The 12,561-nt window shown below is 53.1% G+C and overlaps 1 protein-coding gene across 1 annotated transcript; it reads left to right on the forward strand.

The window, feature by feature from the left end:
- The first annotated feature begins 696 nt into the window (after positions 1-696).
- CTU1 (cytosolic thiouridylase subunit 1) lies at positions 697-9,320 on the forward strand. The gene is made up of 3 exons (XM_055411472.2): positions 697-985; positions 4,056-4,600; positions 7,267-9,320. Exons 2-3 carry the CDS (start codon positions 4,093-4,095, stop codon positions 7,800-7,802), a joined length of 1,044 nt encoding a protein of 347 aa, XP_055267447.2. The 5' UTR covers positions 697-985; positions 4,056-4,092; the 3' UTR covers positions 7,803-9,320.
- Positions 9,321-12,561: the final 3,241 nt, after the last annotated feature.

Below are 12,561 nucleotides of genomic sequence, written 5' to 3' on the forward strand. Positions count from 1 at the left end.
ATGCTAGGCTGTTGACACACTGGTCCAAGCACTGGGTAAGGTGAAAGCATTGTTCTACCCCTTAACAAATATGATCCCATTTCATTTTCTGAACATGCCTGACAGAAAGGGGTAATTCCCCTCATCAAATAGAGGGAGCAGCTGACAGACAGATGAGTAGCTGTAGGTTCTAGTCTCCAAAGAGCTCCAAACAATCCCACCACTTCCTTAAGGCAAAATAGTAATAAACTTCATTTATTACACAGTGAAATTTATTAGTCTTCCTCTTGAATCTGGATTGAACTCATTACTGCTTTTACCAATAAAATGTGGAGGACGAGATTCACACGGCTGCGACCCAAACTCAAAAATAATGTGCTCTATGAAAGAAAGTGAAAGTGACGTCGCTCAGTCGTGTCAGGCTCTTTGCAACCCCATGGACTGTAGACTACCAGGCTCCTCCGTCCATGAGATTTTCCAGGCAAGAATACTGGAGTGGGGTTGCCATTTCCTTCTCCAGGAGATCTTCCCCACCAGGGATTGAATCCGGGTCTCCCCGCATTGTAGGCACACGCTTTACTGTCTGAGCCACCAGGGAAGTCCAGTGAGCTCTACAATCCTCCTAAAAGCCTATTGTAATCCCACAAAAGCACATAATCCGAATGCAGTCACTTCGCCTTTTTAAGCGTCCGGCACGGTGACAGCTCACTACCCTAGTTAACAGTACGCGCGCCAGGGCCCTTGCCCATGCGCAAAAGGAAACAGCGCAGTGGATTTTGGGAGTAGCAGGCAGATAGTAATAAGGGGCCTCGGTGACTGCTGGGAGTTGTAGGCCGAGGCCCTCAGTAACCGCCGCTGCTTCAGGTGGAGCCGTCGCGTGGGGCTATGGGAGCCGTAGGCAAGACAGCGCCCAAGGCCTTGTGGGAGTCGTAGTCTCGGAGCCGGTTCCGTACAGGAGTTCCGCGTGTTAGGCAGTTTGGACGATCTAGCACCGCGTTCTGCTCAGGTGAGTTATTTCCTCCCGGAGCTGGTAGGCCCCTGAGCGCCGGTTCTTTGTTGCGGTGCCGTGCGAAGGTTGAGGAACTCTCCGGGGGTGAAAACATTCGCCTCTGACTTCCCAATGCTTGTATCCCAGAGGCCTACTGACCGGAATCCTCACTGTGGGCTCTGCGGTCCAGCCTGTCTCTGGCCAGCCCACCCCTCTCCCGGGTGGGCTTGGGGAAATTCGAACATTTCCCTGCCCTCACCCTCAACTGGATACTTCCGGGAGGTCCCTTCGCTGTCCTGAAACCTGTCTTAATAGAATGATGTTACACACTACTTTGTCATTCTGACAAAGCTGCGATCCGGGGGCACACTTGAGGTCTGGGCCCCGCCTTCTGGGAACGCTTTTTCCCTCAGCCTACAGATCTTTACTGAGCCCCGGTCCTTTGCCAAATCCCTTGCAAGGCAGGGGGAGTCGGTGGTGGCTGAGGCAGACCCTGTCCCTCCCTGCCTGTGGTGAGCTCACAGGACAGGGGGAGGGAGACAGGCCTGTCACCATGAAGGGTAGCGTCGTGATCCGGTTGGGATGGAGGTATACAAGGGGCTCTGCGACCCCAGAGGGGGCGCCTGAGCCAGCCTAGGGTCTATAAAATCTTCGAGGGGAAGATGCTTAATACACGTTTCAAATCTGACGTGTCCAGATGGAATTCTAGTCAGCCTCCTCCACAACTAAATGTTACCATCATCCTCCCAGATGCTCAGGCCCAAGCCTCCAAATCATTCTTCATTCCTCTCTTTTCTCATGACCCCACCCTCCACCCCAATCCAAGTCTTGTGCAAGTCCTACGGACCCTACCTTCAAAACAGCTCCAAAACCCCACCTTTTCTTGTCATCACCACTGCCAGCACCCCAGTCCAAGCCAACATCATCTCACTGACTATCGCCACAGCCTCCTCTCTGGCCTCCCTGCCTGCCACAGTCTGTTCCCCATACAGCAGCCAAAAGGAAACTTTTAAAACCTAAGTCAGATCATTTGCCTTCTTTGCACAGAACCTTCCCATGACTCCCATCTCTCTCAGAATTAAAATTAAAGCTGTGTCGTGGCCTATCAGCCGCTGAAAATCTGCAGACTCGTTTCCTGGCAGGGTCTTCCTCATTCAGGAAGTAGGTTCCTGGGACCTAGTGACCATTGATTTAGGGGGAGAAGAGAGATGAGTCCAGAGTGACTTTATGTCCAGTCCTGCAGAGGAGCTGGGTGGAGAGGTGGTACTCTCAGCAAGCAGGGAACAGCTGGGCAAGAACAGGTTTCTCCGTGGAGACCAGGGGACTGGTAAGTTTGGGTACCCAGGATTCTAGAGAACCAGTGGGTATCTTCAATGGGACATTTAAAGGACGAGCCCGATGGACATCGTGATTCCGTCACCCACAAGGAAAATGAGCTGGGCAGGACCTGGGAACCATGAAGGTGCCTCTCCAAAAGAGGCTGAGCAGGAGGCAGACCAGGAGAGCGAGGGAGAATCAAGCCAGAGGCAGGGGTGAGGTGAGATGCATGGGAGGATGTAGAGAAGACCCTGGGCAGGATCTCACTGGCTGTTTTGTGGACAATTGCATGTGGAAAGGAGAGGAGGGGAGGGCTGGGAGACGGAGGAGGAGCCTCCTGCGGTACCCAGGAGAGAGACAAGGCTCAGACCAGGGTTGCAGCAGTGGAGATGCTAAGGCGTGCTGGGCTTCTGGGTCTGTTTTGAAGCTCCAAACAGGATTTGCTCCGTTCTAGTTGGATGTATGGGGTTTGAGGTTTGAGGACATGCCCCAGGTGCATTCTCAGTGGGGCATTTGGAGGAAAGGTTGAGACCTAACATTGCAATTTGGAATCACCTACAGGGAGAGTTAAGAGGGATGGAGAAAGCAGTCCAGTGTCCTGGGACACAAAGCTCCTGCCCTGAGTAGCTGGAGGGACACGGCTGCCCTTTAAAAGAGAAGCAGGTTTGGGAAGGGGAATCAGGAATCTGGGTTCTGCGATGCCTGTCAGACAGCTGAGTTGCACTAGTCCCTAACTGGTGTTATAGACAGTAAGCATGCGAGTCACACAGAATGATTCCACACTTCATGGGCAATCCTGGAAACAGTGAACTGCTCCGAAGCTACTGCAGCCCAGAGATGATGGTGCCCTGAGGGAGGGACTCAGTGTGGTGGGTTTTTCAACTGGCAGGTGGGTCCAACAAGAGAGGGAATCGTGGCTGGGTGGGGAGGAATGATGTGGGGGGAACAGAAGGAGCCAAAGATGGGCTGATCCATCTCTTGATAAGGCCACAGAAGCTTGCAGGAGATTCTGCGATGACTGCCCTGCCTTTCAGAGGATACAGTCAGGACCCATCCCTAGAGACAGCATCCCACCCCCACCAAAGTGAAATTCAGTTGGTCTTTCCTGTTTATCCCCCTTCCCCTAACAGAACCGCCAGCTGTCCCCTTGCCTCCTTCTGTTCTTAGATCACTGACCCTTCCCAAGTTCTCTGAGCAGCCCTGGAGGCCCAGGTCAGCGACCTGTCCTTCTGATCAGGGTTGTAAGAGGGGTGGCTTCCCTGGAGACTGTGAAAGGGGTCCTTAATATGCACCTCCATCCCTCCAAACAGAATCCGACCTAACTCGCCAATCTCTCCCTATCCCCTCCAAATACATACAATACTACACCATCCGCAGTTTAGTTGAATCCTTGGACTTGGAACAGGGAAGATATGGAAGGCCAACTGCAAAGTTACGTGGAATTTGGTTGTACTCCCAATCCTTGCGTTGTTCAAGGGTCATATATGTATACATATAACCCTCCCTTACTCTGGAAGATGGAGAAGGAAATGGCAACCCACTCCAGTATTCTTGCCTGGAGAATCCCATGGACAGAGGAGCCTGGCAGGCTACTGTCCAAGGGGTCGCAAGAGTCGTACACGACTTAGCGACTAAACTACTAACTACTACAACTACTCTGGAAGAAGCCTACCTGGTCCCCACTATTCTCGGCAGGGACACTACCCTCTGTGAGCGACGACCCGTAATCCGGAATCCACGTGTAACCCGCCTCCCCTCTCCACCCATCCAGGAGAAGCCGACCCCTCCCGCCTCTCCAGGACCCCACGATGCCCGCCCCGCAGTGCGCCTCTTGCCACAAGGCGCGCGCCGCCCTCCGCCGTCCGCGCTCGGGCCAGGCGCTGTGCGGCGCCTGCTTCTGCGCGGCCTTCGAGGCCGAGGTGCTGCACACGGTGGTCGCGGGCCGCCTGCTGCCCCCCGGCGCCGTGGTGGCCGTGGGCGCCTCGGGCGGCAAGGACTCCACGGTGCTGGCGCACGTGCTGCGCGAGCTGGCCCCGCGCTTGGGCATCTCGCTGCACCTCGTGGCGGTGGACGAGGGCATCGGCGGCTACCGGGACGCGGCGCTGGCGGCCGTGCGGCGGCAGGCGGCGCGCTGGGAGCTCCCGCTCACCGTCGTGGCCTACGCGGACCTCTTCGGGGGCTGGACGATGGACGCCGTGGCCCGCAGCACGGCCGGCTCCGGCCGCAGCCGCGCCTGTTGCACCTTCTGCGGGGTGCTGCGGCGCCGCGCGCTGGAGGAAGGGGCGCGCCTCGTGGGAGCCACGCACGTCGTGACCGGTGAGCGCAGGCGCGGCCCAGAGGGGGCGTGGTGGGAGGGGCGCATGCGCGGGCGAGGGTCGGGCGAGGGTAAAGGCGCTGGAGTGCGTGCCCAAGTGGTAATGGAGACTGTGAATGGACTAGAGCAAAGAACCGAACACGGAAAAGGGGATCTGCGCATGCTCCAGCATCGGGCCGGCCGTACAGAAAGTTACTGCCAGGGTGGTGGTGGTGGGGGTGGGAGGAAACAGGATGGGCTGGACCTCACAAAGACTTTGGGTCTTGGCCGCTCTCTTAGTCTGCACAGCTTGGCAAGGAGGGTGGGAGGTGGGAGAAGCGAGTGGCAGGAGTTAGTCTCTGGGTATTAGGTCTTTGAGTCTTTACTTATCTTTAATCGTCTCTAATACTCTTGGTCCGTGGCCCCCAGCTGTCTCTCTTCAGAATCCATCTCTGTCTCTGGAAAGTTATCTCTCTGCCTCGTAACTTCTTTTTCTTGTTGGCATCTCTTCTTTTCCATGATTCTCTGTTCTTCTCTCGCTCTCATCCATTCCTTCAACAACCAACCACTGGGTTTCTACTGAATGCCAGCTCCAAGCTGTTATTAATATAGAGAGTACGTATTACACACATTTATATTATATATTCTCACATCCTCATCGGGCTATGGCTGAGAATACAGCGATGCCCAGGACAGACATAAGCCCGTACCTTTGCACAGATCAAATATAAAATGATAAACGATCATAAATGCTACTGGGAAAAATTACATGGAGCAAAAAGAGGACCTTATGGTATGGAGGAAGGGCATGAGGGAGGGCTTTTGAGATCCGAGGGCTCTGGGTAAGGAAGTGAAGAGGAGTGATGTTTGAGGTGGGTGGAGTTTGTTCCAGGCAGAGGGAACCATCTGTGCCCAGGCCAGTTTAAGGGGCCCCAGGAAGACCTTTTCGCTTTCACACATGGGAGAGGGAGATGGCAACCCACTCCAGTGTACTTGCCTGGAGAATCCCAGGGACGGGGGAGCCTGGTGGGCTTCCGTCTATGGGGTCGCACAGAGTCGGACACGACCGAAGTGACTGAGCAGCAGCAGCAGCAGGAACACCAGAGCAGTGGGCGGAGCTCGGATCACGTTCCCCTTTTGACGGTGAGGCGTTAACATCTGATCCTCTGAACAGTGGGGAATGGGTGGGCCTGACAAAGGCTCTGAAAAGCGCACTAGGGCAGGGGTGAGGAGCCCGGGTTGGAGAGGCAAGGGTGGAGCAAAGGAGATGAGCCTGGAGGGTGGCAGCCACGGGTGGTCCAGGTGAGAGCTGATGGTTGTGAGAATCAGTGCTTTTTTTTTTTTTTTTTAATGCTGTGTAAATATTCCCTAACTTTCTCCCTGGTCCCTCTAAACAAAGATAACACAAAAACATCGCAGTCTGTGCCATCAAAGGCACCTGTGTCAACAACTGTGAGTTTTCTATGGCTGCTGTAACAAATTACCACAAATTGAGTGGCTTAAAACAACACAAATGAAAAAAAAAAAAAAACAACACAAATGTATTAGGTTGCAGTTCTGGAGGTTAAAGTTCAGGCAGAAGTCTCACTGGTTGGCATTCCTCTGAAGAATCTACTGGAAAGTCCGTTTTCTTGCCTCTTTTCCAGTTTTTAGAGGCTACCTCTTGGAGGTCTCCTTCCTCCAGCTTCAAAGGCGGCAGCTGAGTCCTCATCTTGCATCGTCTGACCTTGCCTGTGTTCCCACATCTTCCATCCTGACTCTTTCACTTTAAGGACCCCTGTCGTTACCCTGGGCCTCCCACGTGGCACTAGTGGTAAAGAACCCGCCTGCCAATGCAGGAGACATAAAGCGTGGTAGGTTCGATCCCTGGGTCGTGAAAATCCCCTGAAGGAGGGCATGGCAACCTCCTCCAGGGTTCTTGCCTAAAGAATCCCATGGACAGAGGAGCGTGGTGGGCTACAGTCCATGGGGTCGCAAAGAGTCGGACACCACTGAAGCGACTTAGCACGCCATTACCCTGGGGCCCACTTGGCTCAGCTAGGCTGCTCTCCCTATATTAAGACCAGCTGATTAGGAACCCTCATTCTGTTTGCAGTCTTTATCTCTTTCGCCATGGGACCCAATATACTTTCAGGTTGAGGGGGTGGAGGTTCTGCTTACCACAACAGTCCTCTTTCCCATCTCCATTAAATGACTTCCGTGTAGTCTGAAGGACATTTTTTTTCTTTTTGTTGGGGGAGTGTCTTTTGGGCTTGTGGGATCTTGGTTCTCCAACTAAGGATTGAATCTGGGCCCTCAGCATCCAAAGCACAGAGTCCTAACTTCTGGACCGCCAGGGAATTCCCTGAAGTACACTTTTAATTGAGACTGAAATGACAGTCTTCCCGACCCAGGGATCAAACCCACGTCTCCCGCAATGCATGCGACTTTTACCTTCTGTGCCAGGGAGGCTCTGAAATGATGGTTGTAGCCTAAAGGGCTTTCACTCGCTAGCAGAGGGCCTGGTCTGCGATAAATGGGGGGTGAGGCACCCCGGGTTGCTCCAGGAGAGCCTGGGTGCGTCGCCCTCTCGTTGCTCGCCGGGTGCCCCGCAGCCTCCCCCAGGCCGCCCCGCGGTGCCCCGGGGTCTCCTCCCGCGGCCCCGCCGGCCCCGGCCCCCTCCTCACGGCTCCCGTCTCCCCTCCCCCAGGACACAACGCGGACGACATGGCGGAGACGGTGCTCATGAACTTCCTGCGGGGCGACGCGGGCCGGCTGGCGCGGGGCGGGGGCCTGGGCTCCCCGGGCGAGGGGGGCGCGCTGCCGCGCTGCCGGCCGCTGCAGCTGGCGTCGCAGAAGGAGGTGGTGCTCTACGCGCACTTCCGCCGCCTCGACTACTTCTCCGAGGAGTGCGTGTACGCGCCCGAGGCCTTCCGCGGCCACGCGCGCGACCTGCTCAAGATGCTGGAGGCGGCGCGGCCGTCGGCGGTGCTGGACCTGGTGCACTCGGCCGAGCGCCTGGCGCTGGCCCCGGCCGCGCGGCCCCCGCCGCCCGGCGCCTGCTCCCGCTGCGGGGCGCTGGCCAGCCGCGCGCTCTGCCAGGCCTGCGCGCTCCTGGACGGCCTGAACCGCGGCCGGCCCCGCCTGGCCATCGGCAAGGGCCGCCGGGGGCTGGACGAAGAGGGGCCGCCGCGGGAGCCGCAGCCGTCGCGACCGCCGACTTCCCAGCCTGTCCCCGACTTCTAGAGACTCCAGTTCCCCGCGGGCATCCGGCGCCGTGGGGGCGCGGGGCCGCCTGTAAATGACACGGAATGAACCCGAGTCACCTGAGCCCGGGCTTCGTGTGCAGCTGCGAGAGAGAAGGAACCTATTACTTGCGACCCTGCAGACGCTGGGGCTCTGGGCTTCTGGGGCTGGGGGCCGGGCACTCCTGGGTCTCACAGAGGGGAGCACTAAACGACCTTCCATTCCTGAGCGAGTTGGAATTAGGGGGCTGCTTGCCTGTACCTCTGTGGGGTTCTGGACGTGCTCAGATAGCCCTAAACCTGCTCGATCGCCTACTGCCTGCCTGATCGTGTTTGCCTGCAGTAGGATAAGCACAGCCACTCAACTGGATGTCAGTTACAGCACTCACTGTTTCTGTGTGAGTGCTGTGTGTACTGCAGGCCCTGGGCCATCTCATTTCACCCGCACCACGGTCTCATTGGCTGCAGCCCGAGGCCCATAACTGGCCTGAGGTCACCTCTCCGGAGCCCCACCTGGGGGCTCTCACCCAGGTCCTCCTGGAGCTCTTCAACAAGGTGGAATTAGTCCTTATCTCCACTACCACCTGAATCTGTCTGATGGATGAAGAGCAACTGGGGCGGCTCTCCAGACTTCAGATTCTAAAGGCAGAGCTGGGTGAGCTTGGGTCAGTGACTCAACCTCTCGGATCTTCCATTTGCTCCGCTGAAAATGGAATCCAGGCCTTTCACCTAAGCACTGTTTTGAATATTTGATAAAGCGCTCAATAAATGTGTCCGACTTGGCTGGTCACACTAAGATTTGGCCACCAGGGGGCGCTCGATTTCGGGGTTGCTGCCTGCGGATCCGCACAGGCGTGAGGCTCGGAAACTGCCTGCCTGACTCCTGGGCCGTCTTGGTGTCCTCAGTCCCACCTCCAAGCTTTGCCGGGCTGCTCCTTTGTTAGAAATGCCTTCCTCTCCCATCTTCCTGCTCACATCCTCCAGGAGCCTCCTGAAGCGTCCTGAATCTCTCCTCCCTCCCTGCCCAGCCCAGGACATTGGGAGTCTCCCAGTCCCCAGCCGCTGGGTCCTGTCCTCCGGCCGTCCACACTCTTTGGGTCTCTCTCTTCCGATTTAGATTGGGCTGGAGGGCCGGGAACAGATGCCCGGAGTCCCCTGTGAATTAATCGAGCATTAAGTTAATTATTCGTTCGACAAACACATATTGAGCACCTCATCCAGGGCCCATGTGCCAAGAGCTAGGAATACTGCAGTGAGAAAAAGACAAAACCCCCGGCCGCCATGAGGTTCACAGACTGGGAGAAACAGACAACAAGTCAATGAATCTGTAATGTCAGGTAGTGATTAACACAACAAATAAAAATAAAGCAGGATTAGAGAGGGAGATAGTGGGCGCCAGTGTCCACAGGGGTCAGGGCATGGCCTCTTTGAGGAGGTCGCATTTGAGCAGAGACCTGAGTGAAGCAAAGGAGTGAATCATAAAGCTATCGGGACTTTCCTGGTGGTCCAGTGGTTAAGAATATGCCTTCCAATGCAGGAGACACAGGTTCGATCTCTCGTGTGGGAACTAAGATCTCACATGTCAGGGGGCAACTAAGCACCCACACACACACTCACTGCAACCACTGAGCCCACCCACCACAACTAGAGAGTCTGGGTTGCAGCAAAAGATCCTGAGTTAAGACTGAAGGCAGCCAAAGAAAAAATCATAAAGTCATCTTGGGGAAGAACTTTTCAGGCAGAAGGAACTGCCGATGAAAAAGCCCAAGGGTGGGAATAAAATTGGTAAGTCCAGGAAACAACAGCCAGGTAGTGTGGCCAGAGCAGAGTGGGCAGGGAGGAGAATAGCAAGAGTTGAGATGCGGTGGTAGCCAGGGCGGGTCCTGCAAGGTCTTGCTTAGGCAGGAGCCCATTTCCCAGTTCTAGTTTGCCAGGCCCTTGCGGAGCACTCCTTCCTTGCGTTAAGCTCAGTGATAGGACAGACTGTGTTTTGATCCCCAATTTTACAAATGGTGAATTTTTGGCTCAGAGATGTAAAGTGACTTCCCAAGGTCACACAGCAGTAAATCTGTGAAGAAGCTGGGGCTATTCGCCCTTTTTGCTGTGCCTCCTGCTGGAAGCCAGGGGACTTGGGCCCTTGTTGCAGATCAGCCACTGATTCATCTTGTGGTTTTGGGCAAGGGACTTTTCTTTAATTGAGTTTACCCCTTCACATCAGGAGGTGGCTGTTTGGTTAGATTTCTGTTGTAGTTTAGAGCAACACTAACCAATAGAAATATATTAATATGAGCCATATATGTAATTTAAAGATTTTGTGTAGCCATATTTTTAAGGAGGGGAGGAAACAGGTGAAATGTTAATAATATATTTTATTACAGTATATTAAAAGTAGAGACATCACTTTGCTGACAAAGGTCCATAGAGTCAAAGCTATGGTTTTTCCAGTGGTCATGTATGGATGTGAGAGTTGGACCATAAAGAAGGCTGAGCGCTGAAGAACTGATACTTTTGAACTGTGGTGTTGAAGACTGTTGAGAGTCCCTTGGACTGCAAGGAGATCAAACCAAGGAAATCAGTCCTGGAAGGTCTGGTGCTGAAACTGAAGCTCCAATACTTTGGCCACCTGATGTGAAGAGCTGACTCATTGGAAAAGACCCTGATGCTGGGAAGGATTGAGGGCAGGAGGAGAAGGGAGGTGACAGAGGACGAGATGGTTGGATGGCATCACTGACTCAGTGGACATGAGTTTGAGCAAAGTCTGGGAGATGGTGATGGACAGGGAGGCCTGGTGTGATGCAGGCCATGCGGTCACAGAGTCAGACACGACTTAGCAACTGAACAACAACAACAAATATCCAAAATATTACTATTTTAATGTGTCAGTCAGTTCAGTCACTCAGTCGTGTCCGACTCTCTGCGACCCCATGGACTGCAGTACGCCAGACCTCCCTCTCCATCACCAGGCCCCAAAGCCGGTGATGCCATCCAACCATCTCATCCTCTGTCTTCCCCTTCTCCTCCCGCCATCAGGGTCTTTTCAGATGAGTCAGTTCTTCACATCAGGTGGCCAAAGTATTGAAGTTTAAGCTTCAGCATCAGTCCTTCCAATGAAGGGAAGGACTGTCCAAGGAACTCTCAAGATTCTTCTCCAACACCACAGTTCCAAAGCGTCAATTCTTCGATGATGGGCTTTCTTTATGGTCCAACTCTCACATCCATACATAACTGCTAGAAAAACTATAACCTTGACTAGATGGACCTTTGTTGGCAAAGGAGTGTCTCTGCTTTTTAATATGCTGTCTAGGTTGTTCATAACTTTTTTTCCCAGGAGCAAGCGTCTTTTAATTTCATGGCTGCAGTTACCATCTGCAGTGATTTTGGAGCCCCCCAAAATAAAGTCTGCCACTGTTTCCCCATCTATTTGCCATAAAGTGATGTGACCAGATGCCATGATCTTAGTTTTCTGAATGTTGAGTCTTAAGCCAACTTTTTCACTCTCCTCGTTCACTTTCATCAAGAGGCTCTTTATTTCTTTGCTTTCTGCCATAAAAGGTGGTGTCATCTGCATATCTGAGGTTATTGATATTTCTCCCAGCAATCTTGATTCCAGCTTTTGCTTCATCCAGCCCAGCATTTCTCATGATGTACTCTGCATATAAGTTAGATAAGCAGGGTGACAATATACAGCCTTGACGTACTCCTTTCCCGATTTGGAACCAGTCTGTTGTTCCATGTCCAGTTCTAACTGTTGCTTCCTGACCTGCATACAGGTTTCTCAGGAGGCAGATCAGGTGGTCTGGTATTCCCATCTCTTGAAGAATTTTCCACAGTTTGTTGTGATCCACACAGTCAAAGGCTTTAGCGTAGTCAATGAAGCAGAAGTAGTTGTTTTATTGAAATTCTCTTGTTTTTCCTATGATCCAGTGGATGTTGGCAATTTGATCTATGGTTCCTCTGCCTTTTCTAAATCCAGCTTGAACATCTGGAAGTTCATGGTTCATGTACTGTTGAAGCCTGGCTTGGAGAATTTTGAGCATTACTTTACTAGCATGAGATAGTATGATTGTGCAGTAGTTTGAGCATTCTTTGGCATTGCCTTTCTTTGGGATTGGAATGAAAACTGACCTTTTCCAGTCCTGTGGCCACTGCTGAGTTTTCCAAATTTGCTGGCATATTGAGTGCAGCACTTTCACAAGATTTGAAATAGCTCAACTGGAATTGCATCACCTCCACTAGCTCTGTTTGTAGTGATGCTTCCTAAGGCCCACTTGACTTCGCACTCCAGGATGTCTGGCTCTAGGTGAGTGATCACACCATCGTGATTATCTGGGTCATGAAGATCTTTTTTTGTACAGTTTTTCTGTGTATTCTTGCTACCTCTTCTTAATATCTCCTGCTTCTGTTAGGTCCACACCGTTTCTGTCCTTTATTGAGCCCATCTGTGCATGAAATGTTTCCTTGGTGTCACCAATTTTCTTGACGAGCTCTCTAGTCTTTCCCATTCTATTGTTTTCCTCTATTTCTTTGCACTGATCACTGAGGAAGGCTTTCTTATCTCTCCTTGCTGTTCTTTGGAACTCTGCATTCAAATGGGTATATCTTTCCTTTTCTCCTTTGCCTTTAGCTTCTCTTCACAGCTATTTGTAAGGCCTCCTCAGACAACCATTTTGCCTTTTTGCATTTCTTTTGGGGATAGTCTTGATCCCTGCCTCCTGTACAATGTCACGAACCTCCATCTGTAGTTCTTCAGGCACTCTTAT

The sequence above is a fragment of the Moschus berezovskii genome, chromosome 22 (assembly GCF_049115385.1).
Source record: "Moschus berezovskii isolate FMDL1 chromosome 22, NW_MosBer_1.0, whole genome shotgun sequence".
NCBI lineage: Eukaryota > Metazoa > Chordata > Mammalia > Artiodactyla > Moschidae > Moschus > Moschus berezovskii.